This window comes from Bos grunniens, chromosome 3 (assembly GCF_055505025.1).
Source record: "Bos grunniens cultivar Pamir isolate PY7600 chromosome 3, Bosgru_T2T1.0, whole genome shotgun sequence".
NCBI classification, from domain to species: Eukaryota; Metazoa; Chordata; class Mammalia; order Artiodactyla; family Bovidae; genus Bos; species Bos grunniens.
The window spans coordinates 36,967,612-36,985,002 of NC_141167.1; the positions used below are offsets into that span (position 1 = coordinate 36,967,612).

The 17,391-nt window shown below is 41.3% G+C and overlaps 1 protein-coding gene across 12 annotated transcripts in view; it reads left to right on the forward strand.

Annotated features, from left to right (window-relative positions):
- NFIA (nuclear factor I A) overlaps positions 1-17,391 on the forward strand; it is a 408,138-nt gene that overhangs the window by 94,307 nt on the left and 296,440 nt on the right. For 3 of the 12 annotated variants that reach the window (XM_086390290.1, XM_086390291.1, XM_086390292.1), the window contains exon 1: positions 1-13,056. This exon is cut by the window's left edge and continues 6,751 nt beyond it. The exons of the other annotated variants lie outside the window; for them this stretch is intronic. In XM_086390290.1, the coding sequence (XP_086246416.1) occupies positions 12,912-13,056 (145 nt within the window). In that variant the 5' untranslated portion in view covers positions 1-12,911. The remainder of the gene's footprint in view (positions 13,057-17,391) is intronic. 12 annotated transcript variants of the gene reach the window in all.

The following is a 17,391-nucleotide window of genomic DNA, read 5'->3' on the forward strand; positions in this document are numbered from 1 at the left end:
AACCTCTTTTTCCTTTCTGTGGACACCAGAGCTCTGAGTCCTCCAAATGACTCACTTGCCTGGGGCACACAGAATGTTCTGGAATTGAGTTTAAACCTAGCTCTGTCTGTGTGCCACACTCATTCTCTTTCCCCTGTTGTACCTGCATTGAGTGAGTGAGGAGAAAAATAGCAGATTAACTTAAATGTGGGTTAATGTACTTAGCAAAGGAACAATCCAAGCTACTTACAGGATATGGACTCTGAGCTACTAATTACACGTCATGAAGGAAACCTGGGGCCTCCGTGTAGGCTGTCACTCAACCTGACTGCTCCCCATCCCTAAAGACAGTCCATTCAGGAACACTGGTTGAGCACTTGCTTTGCATGGAAATGGAAAGAAAATGTTTTTGCCCTTGAAAAACTTACATCTTTTTTTCATAGGACGTTTCTAACGTTGCTGTAGTGAGAAAAGTTCCCTGTAGAAGCTCTCTAAACAACACATCAGTCTGTATATAGAAAGGAGAGAGAAGGGTGCCGTCCTTTAGTCCCATGTACTGATTTGGAGTGTGTTTTAGAAACCAAGACTAGAAGTTAGAGTAAGTTTACTTTGATATAAAGGAAGCATTTTCTTAGCGGAGTCATTATTACATTATTTCCTAGCTATTAAAATTTGCCATCTTGATGCTTGGTTATTCACTGAAAGCTATGAAATATTTATTAAGGTCATATCAGTGTTGCGTACAAAGGGAGCCACAGAGTGATTTTTATTCCATGCTTTTTGGTAGCAACATTCCTGCTGGTTTGCCTCAACCTCTGTAGATTTTATTGATTATAATTAAGTCAATGTGCATTGTCTCTAAGAATTTACATGGGTTTAAAAATCAGTCCTTTATGTATTTATTTGAAATAGTTTAGAAAAGGTTCTTGGAGTAAAAGAGACAGACGTGCAACTATTAATCCTGTTATTTCTGTGAGGCAGAAATTGTGTTATTTTCCATGAAAACATTTGCTGGTTTTAGGTGTTATGATCCTTTTAGTTTTCTTTTAATTTCATTTCCTCTGTCTCCAATCTTTCAGAAGCGTGTCATAGCTTATCCTTATCTCCAGTAGATTTCTGGGTGTGCCTGGAAATCCCCCCAGCTCAGATCCTAAAGGTTATTTAAATTCCAGTGTTGGATGCTCTCCATATATACAGATTTTGTTGTAGAAATAAGATTATGAAGATTTCATGACAATTGATACCTTGCATTTACATGATGGATCAAAGGACTATGGAAGGGCCAGTGGGAGACTGTGGGGTCAGAGCTTTTTACTAAAAGATTTCTGGGTTTCCTCATATATCAGCCAAGTTTGACAAATACATTTATGATATTAAGGCATCAATAATTATACAAGGTTGTGGAATTAACTCACACTGATATATGTGAGGTCTTAACCAATACAGAGACCAACTATAAGGCTTTTTAAAAAGTGATGTTTTTGTGGAGGTACAAGAATTGACTTATATTTATATAATTTTTCATAGCAGCTAATCTCTGCCTATGTAGAAGTTTGTCTACTGTGTGTGCATGTCTACTGTAGATATATATTGAGAGAGATAGTTGGAAAGATTATAGTGTTGGACACAGAAATACTGAAGTAAATTGTGCTTTTACTTTAAAGATCAAATAAAAATAAAAGAGCATTATTTACAACATAAACTCAAACTAAATACATAGCTGGGTGAGCCTTTAAAAAAATATATCTTTTTGAGATCCCTTTAAGAGACAGTTTTAGTTTTGCACACTGGAGCTATGTAGAGATTATGGGCCCTAACATCTTCCATGGCTATGATTCTTGAAGATAATGAGTGAAAATTTCTCTTGTTATACTTCTTTAAAATGGCATTTTATTTGTGGTACCCTGAGACTAGTGCCTGCCTCTAGGATGGAGGTGACTTATCTCTTTTCTAGGGGTTGAAAAATTAAGCCCTGGCTATAGTGGTTTTGGGTGTTTTCTTTAAGCCCATAGCTCTGATCACAGTTTTTTGAAAGCTTAATTATGAATGGTTGTGGAGTATTTTTTTTTAACCCACTTACCAGCTTTTTTTTTTTTTTTTTGCAGCGAGACTAGCTTCCTTTGCTTATGGAAGGCCCCACGTTTATTTAGAAAACAAAGTCCGCCTTATCCTAATTTTGCTGGTGACAAGATGTGGCTACAAAAAAAACAAAGAACAAACCTGTTGCTCGTATCAGACCTGTTTGGGGGAAGCCTAAATTAATAAAATGGCAATTTGTTAAACTTAGCTCAGACTCTGTTTAAGGAGATCTTTTATTTACAAAATTGAGTCGATTCCTCCCTAAAGGGGGGAAAAAAAAAGTAATTTTAGTGGCTCTTGAAAGCTTTTAGATAAATACTCCCAAGTCATTTTTCCCAAGCTTAAAAAGCAACATAGATAGTCTGAAGCCTGGTTTTTCCAGCTGTGTAACAAGCACAGAATAGAGGATTCCAAATATTTATCTCCCCACACCCGAAATGATTCTGTGTTCCAGTCAAAGATGATTACTTGTGCTGTGTTTCTAGGACGCTTTACACTGTGCTGTCTCGGTTCATCCCTCTAGGAATGCTCTTTTAACTTTCACATCTCTGTCCAGAGGAATCCTGTCTGTCCTCAGCCTGCAGTTTTTTTTTTAAGTGCCAATTCTTTCTTGACATCTTCACGGACTCGCCAACAGGACGTGGTGATTTTGGAAAGGGGTCCACGCTTTCCAATGCAATTCCCTCCCTTACCTTGTGGTTGGGTTCCATATTATTGTTTTTCTGCCTTGCATTTTAGGTATTTATATACTGAGTAGTGTTTGGTGGTCGCCAGATATTTATTAAATGCCTGCTTTTGCCAGATGTGTGTTATTTACTGGAGAAACCAAAGGTTTGAAACATGGCCTGTGATGTCAGTACATCTCGATCTTTTCTCTCCCCCATTTGGCTCTGAAATCCCGACGGGTAGAAACAGTCTTAGAGTTCTTTGGTATCCTCTGCAAGCCTTGGCTTCTTAAACATAGTTAGCTGCTCAGTAAATGTTCTGAGTGAAACTGGTTGACCAAATCAGTTTTCTTTGGATTAAATTTGACAGGAAAGGTCAGCTTTCCTCTTTGGGATCTGAATAAAAGTAGCGTTATTTATGTCATTGGCAATTACACTGTGATTGTGTGTGTGTGGGAGAGGAGGGGAGCGTATATAAAGGAAGATTTTCCCACTACCTCAGCCATGTACTCTTTGGGCACTTACTGTGTTTCTTGGAAGGTATGGTGACAGTTGGTATGGGTCAGACAATCAGAACTTTACTGAGTACCAGCGGATACCATGTTGGCCTCCTCATCCTACCCCAAGGGGTGCCCTAGAGATCTTCATGAGTGGTAGCTGACTGCTACAACTTCTAGACCCTGTCAACTGTAGCTTTCATTGAGTTCCCAAAGGCTTCCCTGACCCCAGAGAGGCTGAGTGAATGAATAAGTTCACACTTGTCTCCCTGAAGGATCTAAAATGTAGGTGGGATTAGACGGGTTCACAGCTCTGATCCATAGCAGCGTCTTAAAACTTCCTTTTACTTTGATGGGGTAGGAAGAAGGTCTGTAAATGTGAGTATAGGGTAAAACTTGAGGTGACCTCTAAGAAGCTGTAGGGCTTCTGGGCAAATGACAGCCAAGACCTACACTATCGGGATAGCCCAGAAACCCAGCTTGGCAGCCAGTGGTCATGGCATTTTGCATTTTCCCTGTATGCTAGCCACTGTAGGATTTCTGGTTGTTTAAGACTGTAGCCTAACCTGCACTCTTGCCTAAGAGTATCCCCACTGCCGTTGCTGTCTAAGTGACAAGGATACCTATTAGTAACATTTTGAACTTAACTGAAAAATGGTGTTCTTCATTGAGTGCTGTAGTAAATTTCTTTACTTTGGTACTTTGATGGTCTGAGCAGAGCAAAAATTAGTGTCACTCCCTTTTTAACGGCTGGACACTTATCATCAAGCTGTGCCGACGTCAGTGATGGTGCGCTACAAAGGTGTTTGGTCTTGATAAGCTTGGAAGAAGCAGACTTTGTTGTTGTTGCTGTTTTAAAAAAATAGCTACCGGACTGTTTCATTTTCCTAAAAGAGAGGAGAAAGGGAAAGAAGGGGTATTCTTCCCTAAATAGGAAAGACAGAGAGTTTATAGAAAATAACACCTAAGTTGCTAATGCAGTGTTTACCTTTGCTCTATGAGTGTGTGTGTGTGTGTGTGTGTGTGTATGTGTGTGCACGTGCGCGCATTCACAGGCACACATGACTTTTAGTTTGCCTACATAGTATAAGGCCTTTGAATAGATACCGGATTTGCTCTGTAACCTTGGAAGATTTATTTACTCTCTCAATTCCTTTTATTCCAAATCTTTTATCAAACACCGTATATTATGTTCTCTAAAATTATTAAGTAAAAGGGAGTGTGGAAAAAAATTCCAAGATACTAAATTTATTCCAGGCTCAAAGTATTACAATAGCAAGATGGCATCTAACCCATACACTTGAAATAAAAAGCCAAGCAAATGGAAATGTGATATATTTAAGAGGGCATTTCTTAGAGGAAAAAAAAAACCAGGTTTGATGTTCTTTCCATATTGACACTATTCGTTGTATTTTAATTTAAACATAATTTAAAAACCATGTTTAAAATAACTATAGTGACATTTCTTGTCTGGTTGAGCCAAAGGATGGTATGACACAAATGTTACCTATAGTACAGGCTACACTGAATCATTAAAGCCTCATTTTTGTTAAAACACTGAATATATGATTTGGGAGGAGGAGTTCCTTATCTAGGAAGAATTTTTGGTAGGTCTTCTTTAAAGAAATGAGGGAAATGCCCTGCTGATCTATTTTGAGAAGGAATAAGAAACTGTACCTTGCTGTGGCCACCATGCCAAGGTCCTGTGCTGGTGTGGGTGTGAAGGTGACTGTGCTTTTGAACACTTTTAGACCCCTCATTCTAAGCTGCTGTCCTGTTAGGAACTGTGTGCCCTACTGGAGACAGCAGCATTTGATCCTTGAAAAAGGGAGGATTTCCTTTGCACCCCTTAGAGACTTTCAAGAGCTTGGTGCAAAGGGTAATTTCAAAGGATTTACCTTAGCAGCTTTGTCCCTGAGTGCAGAGAGGGGAATTTCTGTGATGATTCCAAACTTAGAATAAGTGCTAGGGAAGAATCCGTAGAGCTCCAAGGACTTCAACCTCCAGGGGAGAAAAGCAGTAATTTATGGATCTCTCTAGAAATTATGGTTGGGTTCTTTTCCCTCTGAACCCAGTCTTCCTTAGTCATGTGACTGGAATTCAATTATCAGTGCCGTAAATAATCTTGTGAATGGAAGCAGTGTGTTTGGCAGTGAATTTCTGCTTCCTAAAGAGAAAGGAACCTTTAGAGGTTATTAGAATAATGCTGGACTGGCCATGATTCCGGAGGCAAATGGTCAGAGAAGCACAGGACTGGGTCCCCGAAGACAGCAGGTTTTAGATGAGTCACATGTTTGCTGGGGACGGATGGCATGAAGGTGGATATGTTTTTATAAATGCATATTTAAAGCAGGCTGTATTTAGAAGTTTATTTCTAATTGGTTTTAGGATAAAGCCAGCCTGTTGATGCATAGCAGAGTTGATCTTTTGGTTCCATTAGCATCTTTGAAATATTTAACAAGAAGCTGAGTTTAGCACATGAGCTCTTTCAACCACTGTTGGAGATAAGGCAGCCCATATTGGATAATTCCTGCTGTAAAACCAGCCGGCATCCCCTTTGTTCTTCCGTCTTGCCCTGTGCCTTGTGTTCTAGACTAGGGAAGGTCAGCTTTTTATAGTCAGAAGCATGTATGCCTTTGAAAATAGCCATTCCCCTACCTATCCTCAGCCAGTAACAATTTATGTCCTGAAGATAGCAAAGAGTGCTGATTTAATTCATTTTACAACCAGTGTCCTTTCATGGGAGCGAGCAGGCTGGTAAAATTGTTTCAGGAACTAGAACATTTTTCTTGGTTATTTATAACATAACTTGACCATCCAGCTACACAGGGCTTCGTTCAATTGAGAAAGTCTATTGAATCCAAAAATAATAATCCTTTCTATTTGTCTGGTATTTGCAGTTTTATAAGGAACTTCACATCCATTCTCTCATTTGATTTTTCCGACAGCTCCGTGAGGGTAGAGAGGGCAGGTATTACCTGCAAGTCACAGATGAGGAACCTAAAACTTCAAGTGCTTCTAAGTCCTGCCCAGCGTTTCACAACCACTAACTGCCTGGGCCACGAGCCCCCTAGATTTTATTCTGGCTCAAAGGCCAGTGCTCTTTCCACTGTTTGTTTTGATACCCTTGGAAGGTTCGGCGCTCATCTAGGAAAGAAAAATTGGCAGCTCTTGCTGAGCAACACAGAAGTCTGCTGGGAGAAACAGATCTGAGAGAGCTGTGCTGGCTCAAAAGTAAAATGAGAAAAGACCAAGGGAGTCAAGGGCCTTGGCCACCTGCCCTGGTTCACTCCCTGTGTGATTGTGGGCAAGTCACTTAACTTCTCCACCGAGAACTCACTCTGGCCAAGGATGATCATCTCTCATCGGCCGTAGCCACCCTGCAGATGTATGGTGAAGACAACTGAGAAGTGATTCCTGTGTGGGATTCCTTAGGTGCTGCACGGGATACATCAGAAAGACACTCTCACTAGGGGTGTTTTTCGTATTTGAGTTTGAGGTGTGAGGTGGAAAAGCAATCATTTTCCATTATGCTCAGTCGATCAGTCATGTCCAACTCTTTGCGACCCCATGGACTATAGCCTGCCAAGCTCCTCTGCCCATGGGATTTTTCTAGACACAAATACTGGAGTGGTTGCCATTTGCTCCTCCAGGATTTTCCATTAATGGGGGCCTCAAATCTACGTTCCAGGCAAGAGTAGGGGATTGCTTTATCTGCCCTCAGTCAATTCCTCACTCTTCCTTGCTCCCCTTCTTTTCCTTTCTTTCACCTCTCTGGGCAGGACTGTGAAGAGGCCCCTAAGCATTTCCTCTGTGAGATAAGGGCCTGCCATGGAAGGAACATGAGATTTGTATCCAGATATCCCAGCCTGGGTGCTTTCCAGGTGTGTGACCTTCAATACATGACTTCTCTCAGCCTTAGTCTCTGTTCTGTCAGGCTAGGATCAGGGTGATGCCTGAGGGGATTAGCATTAAGTGAGGTAATGGATGCAGAGTGACCAGCACTTAGAGGGTTCTCAGTAAATATTCTTCCGTGTTAGAGATTGATGATTAGGACAGAGCTGATGAGAGAAGTCGATGCAGAGAGGGATGGTTTTGAGATGTGGCCGTGTTCTTCACTGGAAACACTGCTATATTATCTTGCAGCTTTCATTTTGTCTCTCTTTTTTTTTTTTCTCTCTCAGATGTGAGGTGTCTTAAAGGAAAAGACAAGCTGGAAGGTGAGAGTGTTACGCAGATGGAGAGGTCTGTGGCTAACTGTACCTGGAGGAATCTGTCTTCCCAGCTGTCCTCAGTTTAGAAACAAACGCCCTGTCAGCAGGCCGGGCCAGTTTGCAAGGTGGTGGGGAGGCTTCACCCAGGGAGTGTTACCTGCTCTGAAAGCGACGCCTACACACTTCACAAAGCAGATGGTTTCTTTTGTTTTCCATGTGGTCGAAAAATGAAATGGACCTTTAATAGAATGTGTTGGGGGATTCCACACTCTGTTATGACTCTGGTGCACAGATAGAGATTTGGTGGTGGTGGTGTTCAGTTGCTAAGTCGTGTCCAACTCTTTGCGATCTCATGGACTGCAGCATGCCAGGCTTCTCTGTCCTTTACTGTGTCCCGGAGTTTGCTCAAACTCATGTCCATTGAGTTGGTGATGCTGTCCAACCATCTTATCCTCTGTTGCTGCCTTCTCCTCCTGCCCCCAATCTTTCCTTGCATCATGATGGTTTCCAGTGAGTTGGCTCTTTGTATCAGGTGGACAAAGTATTGGAGCTTCCGCTTCAGCATCAGTCCTTCCAATGAATAGTCAAGGTTGATTTCCTTTAGGATTGAGTGATTTGATCTCCATGCTGTCCAACAGTTTGAAAGCATCAGTTCTTTGGTGTTCAGTCTTCTTTATGGTTCAACCCTCACATCCGTACATGACTACTGGAAAAAACGTAGCTTTGACTAGACGGATCTTTGTTGGCAAAGTGATGTCTCTGCTTTTTAATACCCACAGTTTTAGAAGAATTTGTACTCCTACTTTTGACTGGCAGCAGGGTGGGGAGATGAGAAGGAAGTGAGTGACTAATGCTGCTGTCATGTGGTCCAAAATGAGTGAGCGGCCAGATATCTGCCATTTGCATGAAAAATTGAGAAGAAGGGAAGGAGCATGTTTCTCCCTTTGATCCCACATGACAAAGTGGAAAGGAAAATTGGTTTGGTTCTGTTTGATAACCTTTGAGTGCCTGTGATGTGCCAGGCACTGACTGTGATGGGTGTCTAGGGCATGAGAAGGAAAGATTCAGGTCTTGTCTTTGAGAAGGTTCGCTTGAACCACATGTGATGGAGCTGAAGTTACGCTTTGAGTTATAAAAGTTAGGACTTGGGGATGAGCTTTGGTTCCAGCACTGTCAAGGGATGACTTGCTCTTTTGGGGGGCACCCTGGCGTGCAGCGAGTAGCACCTTCTGTATCTGGAATGTGTTTAAGGATTGGTATTCTTGAAAGTGTGGCCTCCTCCCCAGTACTGATATAAAGGGTTTCAAAAAGACATGTCTCAAAATTTGGCATTAATTGGGTATTAACAGGCCAGTCCCCAAGACATTATTAATTGTTGACTGTTCAACTAAGCCTTTCTGTATTGATGTTTATCATTATTTCATTTCAAGATTCTGAGAAATGTCATATGACTGCAAAGGTGAAAAACTTACTGCGTTTTCCTCCCATCATAATAACTGTTGGGGGAGGGCACCAGGCAATATTTAGTCATGATTTGTCTGCATTCTTGTGATTCCTTATCTCTTCCTCTCCGTCCCCCTAAAAAAGAGAGGATTAAAAACTTGTGCGATAGAAACTCTTACTCTAGTATGTCAGTGTTTATGCAGAGGATTCTCACATTTGTTTATTGTTACACGACCTAGTCTTTGTAAGCTGGTTATTTCATTGACAATTACATCTTTCTGCGATTACCTTCTGTCAAGTGTCTCCAGTTATGAATTCAGTCATTTCCTCACTTATTCTACCACCAGTGACACCTACTGTGTGCCGTGCACATGTTAGGCAGGTTCCCGTCGTCAAGGAGCACGCTGTCCAACAAAGAGACACAGCGGTGAATATAGTGAATTTAGATCTGTGAGCGACGTAAATGCCGAGTATTCAGGGCTGTCTTTCTAAGAGAGCGTTCCTCTTAGCTGAGTTTTAGACGGTGAGTGGGTTGATTTGGGGAGGAGGTAGAAGGAGTAGCATGTGTGAAGACAAGTGGAGAGCTTGGAGAGGCCAGGGCGTGTTCCAGCAGGCGCGTGGGTCAGCCTGGGGTGTCTGGAGCCACACGCATGCTTCCGAGGCCATGGTTGACTTGCGCGCTCCACAGTGGAGAGCCACCTGGAGACAGTGACTCGCAGGGCCACAGTGACACCTTCCCATGTGCTAATAACCTTTCTCCCTTTTTAAAATGTTGCCATCGTTTTTATTGTAAATTTTGCTGTTTTAAGATGGGTCAGAAGCTTTGCAGGATGATGGGGACAACCATGAATTAGTGAATGACAAAGGTCTTTCAATCTCCTTTGAAAAGTAGTCCTACCAAGTTCCTCCTTTCATTTCAATAGATGCTCAATAGGTTAGAGATAAAATCATGGCTTTTTCTCCCTTCTAATTGCTTACTTGCAGTTAAAGCCGTTTTTCATATAGAATGTGTTGATGTGAAAGTAACTTATTTCTAATTGTAAATAGGCAATATCTACAGTATAGAATATCTAGAAAGAAATAGGTGAATATTAACACTAACTCTGCCTATTTTTCATTTTTTTTTCTTCCAGTCTTTCCTGGTATGCATTTTAAAATAAAAACAGGATCATACTGCAATGAAACAAATTTAAAAAATCCATTTATTCAAGAGAGAGAGTTGTATTACTACATTTCTGTAGCAAAACAAGCCTTTTAAATCCTCTGTAGGGAGTTCTGACAATTATTGGGACTACCAAAACTGGAAAAGCAGAAGTAGCTGTAGTTCTCCCCTCTCTATATTTGGTGGTTTAGTCACTAAGTCATGTCCGACTCTTGCAACCCCATGGACTATAGCCTGCCAGTCTCCTCTGTCCATGGGATTCTCCAGGCAAGAATACTGGAGTGGGTTATCATTTCCTTCTCCCGGGGATCTTCCCGACCCAGGGATCGAACCCAGGTCTTCTGCATTGCAGGCAGACTCTTTACCAACTGAGCTACTAGGGAAGCCCTCTCTATATTTAGTTCTCTGTATTTATGAAAAAGTTCAAAAGAAGCTTATGAGGTGTTAGTTCAAATATAACTTCAGATGCATGTTATAGGGTCAAGTTTTTCCAACATCCTATACCTTCTATATTATCTTAAATAATAGTGAATTCATGATAATGGTTAAAAAAAAAAATCCCTGATTTTAAAAAAGTCTTATTTGTATAACACCATTTACCTAGTGATGTTATGTACATTATCTCATTTAATTCTTAGAACTCACTATTGTTATCATAAATTCTAAAGACCAGAATATTGAAGCATGGAAAAAAATTACCCTGTGCTGTGATCCTCAGGTATGTTCTGAATCCTTCTTTAAAAAAGGTTATGTTATACGTAGCATAGTGTTTATAGTAAGAATGTTTTCTGTCCTCTGTGTGTGTTTTGGAAGGCCATGCATCATATACAAGTCTCTCTTGATTTTTAAGCTAGTCAGACTACCCTTTCCATAATCCCCCTCCTCGAATTTAAGCCATCCTGAATAGAGGAGCTTTAATCAACCAGCTCTATTATTGGTTCTGTAAGACCTTGACATTTGCAAACTTTATTTTCTGTCTTTTGTCCCACACAGTAGCCACTCTTGCAAATCAACCTTGGGAAGTTAGCATTCTTAATGAAGATCTATAGGAGACTTTCTCCTTAGACTGTAAATCAGCTCTTTCAAGGCACCATTCATCTCTTCCTTTGAGCGCATGAATTGGTATATGGCACCTTACAAGAGCTCATTTATCTTACGTGGGTTCCTAGCTATTCCCTCTGCCCACTTCCCCTGGATCGCTGGAGATCAAGGCAGAAGTGCAGCAGGGGATGGCTGTGTACTTTGAAAGTTGCCAAGGTTAGCTGAGGTGCCTGTGGCGTTGACTTACAGGGAGCTGGTACTGAGTATCACCCATAACTTTTAGGGCGGTATCATCCACACTAGCAAAGGAGCTAATTTGCTAAAGCATTCGAGTTACACTTGGTTAATTAAAGGTGGCTAGAGGACAGACGACAAAACGGTAGGAGAAAAAGTTTGTTACTCTACCCAACCATTAGAGAGTCTTTTTCCTCTTTAACATTTGTCCAAATTATACAGGCCTCCTTTTGACTTCATAATTAATTTTATACTGGTGAGAATGATGAACTTTCATGTACCTCAGCTATATCCTAGGTGCTTTTACAAATATCTTATTTTTTTATGCAATCCTACCATGATACAGGATCCATTATCCTCATTTCTCATATGACTAGATGATCATTACTGAGATTAAATAAGAATACATAACCAGAAGGGCAGAATCGGGATTCAAAACCAAGCATCTCCAACATTTGCCTCTGTGACCATCCTCTGGCAAGGCTGCGGCTTTATTGGAATCAACCACTGTTCAAAGGATGTGGCACACTATACATCACATTCTGCTAACAAATTAACTGAGGCAGAATGCTGGTGTGAGCTTGCAGCTAGCAGTGGACTCCGAGGCCAAGCTTACATTGCTAATAGTGCTGATAATTGTTTTTATAGTTTGGATTTCCTCACAAACAGACTCTAAGACAAAGGTTTGTACTTTATTTGGGAGGCGGTTCCCCAGAATATGGGGAGGGAGTAAGTCCAGTAAAAGGTGCCTTAATGAGCAGACTACTGCTGTGAGCAGCTGGGTCTCAGTCCTGGGCGACCCCCGCTGAGAGACTAGAGCACATGCCTCCGACTTGTTTCACTGAGGGCCAGCTCTTGTCCTTCGTTGGTTGAGATTGCTCCTGGGCACATTGCTTCTGTTCTTCCAGCCTGTCCCACTCTGCCCTGTGAACAGAGAAAGCCCTGAGGCAGAGGGACTCAGGTGTTTGAGATGGGAAGGCTGTCCACCCCAGCTGTAGGTGACCTCCAGGGTGGGAAGGGCACCAGTAGTTTCTGCTGCATTTGCTTTTGAAGCCAACATTTGGTGCTGATAAGGATGCATCTAGATCGGTGACCCGGACTAGAGGGTTGACACCTTGTAGGAGCCACGCAAGGCAGCAGCGAAGGCAGTGAAGCTGGGATTAGTCCCAAGGGAGGAAGGAATCAAGGAATCGGAGTCAGGCAGACTCAGGCTTTGGTCCCATTGAAGTGAAGTCGCTCAGTTGTATCCCACTCTTTGCAACCCCATGGACTGTAGTCTACCACACTCCTCCATCCATGGGATTTTCCAGGCAAGGGTACTGGAGTGGGTTGCCATTTCCTTCTCCAGAGGATCTTCCTGATCCAGGGATTGAACCCCAGTCTCCCACATTGTAGGCAGACGCTTTACTGTCTAAGCCACCAGGGAAGTCTATTCTGCCATTTATTAAATATGTGTTAGCAAGTCACTTAATTGCTTGGAGCCTCAGTCTTCTCATCTATAATGTGGCCATGACTGCCTTACAGGGTCGGTAAAAAAAGCCTTTGTAAATTATAAAGAGATAAGCAGCCCTCCGCCTTGCTCCTGTTGGTGCTCCTGATGGAGGCATCTGATGGAGTACTCGGTCCTAGTGGAGCTTTGATTGAGGCTGTTTGTTTTTTTGTGAAGCTCCTGAAGAGCGAGTACCATCTTAATGCCCCGGGAAGCCTGTCCTCAAAATATCCTGACACTTGGGAAGTCAAAGGTCAGTGAATTCAAACCTTGTATAGGTACCTCCTTCTCAGCATGGTGTCTGGCCAACTGATTTGCCATACCTCCCTGTGGAGTGCTGATTGTTTTTCTGGTGAGAGTTGATTTGGATTTGAACCCTCTCAATCAAGCACTGGTTTTCCTAAAGGTCCACCAGCTGTTTTAGAAGATGTCAGCGAGGCTTCATCTCTCACATTCCCAGTTTGGTATCTGACCAGGGGCTGACTCTTAAACAGGTGGTTGATGTCAAGTGAATCAGGACTCTCTCCACATGTGAGTTTGGCCCTAATGTAGCCAAGAACTGGGTGGATGGCTCATTTTGGTAGTCACCCTTCAGTCCCCTCGGCTCCTTGGGGAGTTACAGACCAGGAGGAGAACACACAGCCCTGGTTATACCCTGTACATCCAACATCATGCCCAGGACTTTAGCCCACCCACCCTGTCAGCCCCTGACTTGAACTCCATCACTCAAGAGGGAGCATTAAAAAACCCACACCTCTGACTCATGCTTTGATTTTGCGGCCTAAAGAGGCAAAGACGCTGTAAGGAGCTTTTAGGGGCCATCACCATGGAGCCTCTTTATTGCCTAGCAAGAGCCTTAAATGATAATGGGAAACCTCACTATTGATTGGCTGACTCTTAATTCTTCCTCTTTGGGTTTTGAAGTAGAAGTGATGGTCCAGAATATTTATATTACTCATTGGATATATTAAATTAAACATACGAAAGTCCTGAAGCCATTTAAGATGAGGTTGCAGCACTGGTGAATAGGACTTTATTACCAAAAGAGGGAATAGTAGCTTTTAGTTGTGGCTTAGCTGGAAAGTATATTGATGATAAGAATGGTTCAGCAGAGGTCTTGGGACTCTCAGAAGGAGCTCAGAGTGTGTTTCCTTTTAAGAAAGTTCTTCAGGCCCATTCTCTATAAATGTGATGTGATGGGGCTATGATGTGATGGAGGGTGTCCTGGTGATGATAAGCCCTGTTGACATCTTGACAAAGGCTGTTATTGGGCTGTTAAGGACTAATGCTTGAGTTCTGGGGCTCCAAGTCTCAGAAGAAAATGCCCACTCACTATAGGTAGACACATGAAGGACAACCTTACTGGACATTGTGGGGTTTAGACTTTATTTCTCTCTCATCTTAAACCTGGTGGAAATTAGAATGGATGAGAGGATTAGATGATTCTGTTAAATGGCTGGTCAGGTACATTAGGGCTATAATTTTTGTTTCAAAAGATTTCAACCCCTAAACAAAATGCAGAGCTGTGGCTGTGAAATGGTTAACATGACTGCCTCTCTTACAGGTTTCCCCAGATATGCTTACTTGGTGTACAATGGATAATTGTTAGCTCTTGTTGTGCAGATGCTGTTGCAGATGGAGTCCTGTACCTGCATGCATAGCAAATGAATTAGACTGGCAATCTCCTTTATAAAGCATAAATATGTAATTTGTTCAGCTGTTGTAATTAAATATGTATGTGTGAAACAGCCACCATTCAGGTCATTAATGATGCGCCATGCCAAATTAGAGCTTACAGACAGTAATGTACATTGTTGTGCAATGAGGGAATTGCAAATAACATAGCTAAGCCTTTCTTAGTAAAGTGATGCATTCAGCAGCTTTAAAAGGAATATTTACAGTTGTAACATTATTTTTATTTAGAAGGTACTTTTTTTGTTCAATGTGAAAGTCTATAAGATAGAATTACTTTTATCACCAGTTTAGTTTTATTAATGTTTTAACATTTTATCGTACAAATGCCAGACTTTTTTAAACATGCTGCTTAGTGATAAGTCTTAAGTATCTACTTACATATAAAACAGCAGTTGCCCCTGTTTTTCTACACGGTTATGATAGAATTGATGTATCATAGCACCTTGGAATGTCTTGATTATTTCATTGCATTAAAAAAAAAGCCCTCATAATATTTCAACTCTATTCCCCACTGATAGATAAAGAAATTCCTCTGACAGTAAACAGTCTTTTTATTTCCATAGAAATTGAGCTGAGAAAAATGCAGTTATCAAAATATAAACAAATAAAAGTGGTAAATTTGCCTCTTGTGCTTCAATTTCCAATGAATTACTTGTGAATCCAAGGAATTTCCTAAGAAAAGTGTCATCCATGGGTCAGAATGGTTGTTTTTAAAATTTTAAGGCCCAAAATTTATGAAGTTAATGCACTTGGGAAAATTGTTGTTCTGTCCTTTTTCTCCTTGGTTTCATGTTCCAGTCTTTAAAATACTTGAAGCCGAAATTTAAATATATTAAAACTATTTTTATTTTAAATTCTTTCTGCATTTTTCTGCATTTGTATTTTGGTTGCCTACAGACACTCTATTTTTAACATGCATGTTGTTTTGACGGTTGGTACTGAGACTGTAAGAGCTAACCATCTTGACCTTTCTGTTCACCAGGTCAGCAGGAGGAAGCGTCTCAGAGTTAATTCTGTCTTGTTCACAGCTGGGGACAGAACATTCCTCTGTGATCCGCTTGCCCATGATTTGCTGAGATCTCTTGGAAGTCAAACTTGATACTATAAGTCCTGGGCTTCTGAGGTGGAGCAAAGATCAACCTTACTGACACATTTGGTTAAGAATTAGATTAGACAAGACCTCTGTGGTCTTTAAAAGTTTCACAAACAGTTGAAAATGGAATCATTTAGTACATTATCTTAGTTTTGCAACAAGTTCCAATTTAGAAATTTCTTTAAGCCCAATATAAACCAAGATTCAGGACCTTGAAGAATTTTCAAAGTTAGGACTCTAAAACAGTGGGCATGGATGTAAAATTTTATTTTCAACAAAACAGCAAGTATTTTAATTAAGCAAGTATGTGTTATATTAGAAAGGATTGAAACCATAACAACTTGGCTTGCTTTATATAAATTATTATTTTATATTGTCAAGAATTTTTACTTAAGAGATTCTCTTATCCTCATATTCTCTGATTTTTCTGTACCATTTTTTCTGTAACTTTTCAGTTCAACTAAACAGAAACATTTAATTTCAGCATTGAAGAAGTTTGATTCATACATTATTGTTTATGAAATAGAAATGTTATACAGATGACAATAATTTAAAAATATGGTGACTTGTCTTGGTTGTATTCAAACTGCCCTGAATACTGAAGACCGAAATCCATGAAAAGTCTTTGCTCTGCTAGCTTCTTGCTTAGCATAGACTATGAACTCATAACTTTTCTGCAAAGATTTTCTTGAAGATCCTTTTCTCATTTAGTTCCTTTATCCCAATTAGAGATCTTAATCTTTTGATGGGCAGCTGCTTTTATTTCTACGTGTTTCAGAACTGTAGCATGGGTGAAATAGCTTTAACTAATGTCAGTCCATGCCGTTGCAAAAGAGTCAGGAAACGGCTTAGCGACTACATGACAACAAATGTATATTTTGGTATTTGGAGAGAGAATTTGAAGGATGCTTTATTTAAAATACCCTATTACAGCTATCAGAGGTCTCTCCTAATTTATTTTCTTGCAGGTATTTCAAAGATGCTTAATCATCAAATGATGATTGAGGAATTTAATGATAGAATAGATAGGAATGAGAATTGGGAGGTGCGAAGGAGTCATTGGATCTGAGAAATGCCAGTAGTTTGGCGAGGTGGGACTGTGTGAAAAAGGCATAGGCCCTATTGAGGTAGCTTCAAGAAGTGGACGCTTGTTTTGGAGTAGTGGTAGCAGGTATATATGGTTTGGCTCAGGCCCCTCTCTCCGGAGGGACACATGTAAAACCATCAGCACGTCTATTGGTCTTGTATTAACTGTGGCAAGGTTGTGCATTAAAGAACATAACCATCACCAAAAGGGTGGGAACACCCCAGTGGCAGTGGCTAGTGGCCAGGTGCTTTAGGATAGCACCGCAGGCAAGCCTGGCCAATCAGATGCGCTCTCTTGCTGGCAGTTGCTCCTTTGGCCACCACTGCAGTAAACACTTTCCCTTGGATGTTGGTTTTCTGTTGTGTCTGGCAGCCACACAGGGCTGCTTGAACTTTAGCCAGAGGCAAATATTTATACATCAGAGTGTGCAGTGTTCAACTGGTCAGGCCTGAGAGGGAGAGTGAGAGACCTCCGTGCCTTCTGGCCAAAGAGGATGTGTTTCCCCCCGTGCCCCCATCCCACCCCCTTTCCACCGAGTGACATGGTGAAGTGGGACCATCCTGGAGGTCACAGGAGCTGGGGCTGCCTGTGCTGCTTTCCCAAACGCATCCAGGCACAACCTGGGGGTGTGCTTTCTGAAGGGAGGGCGTCCTGACATTGCTGCCTGCTCCTCTAATTTCTCTTGGAAAGTTTACAGTTAATATTTTCCCTGG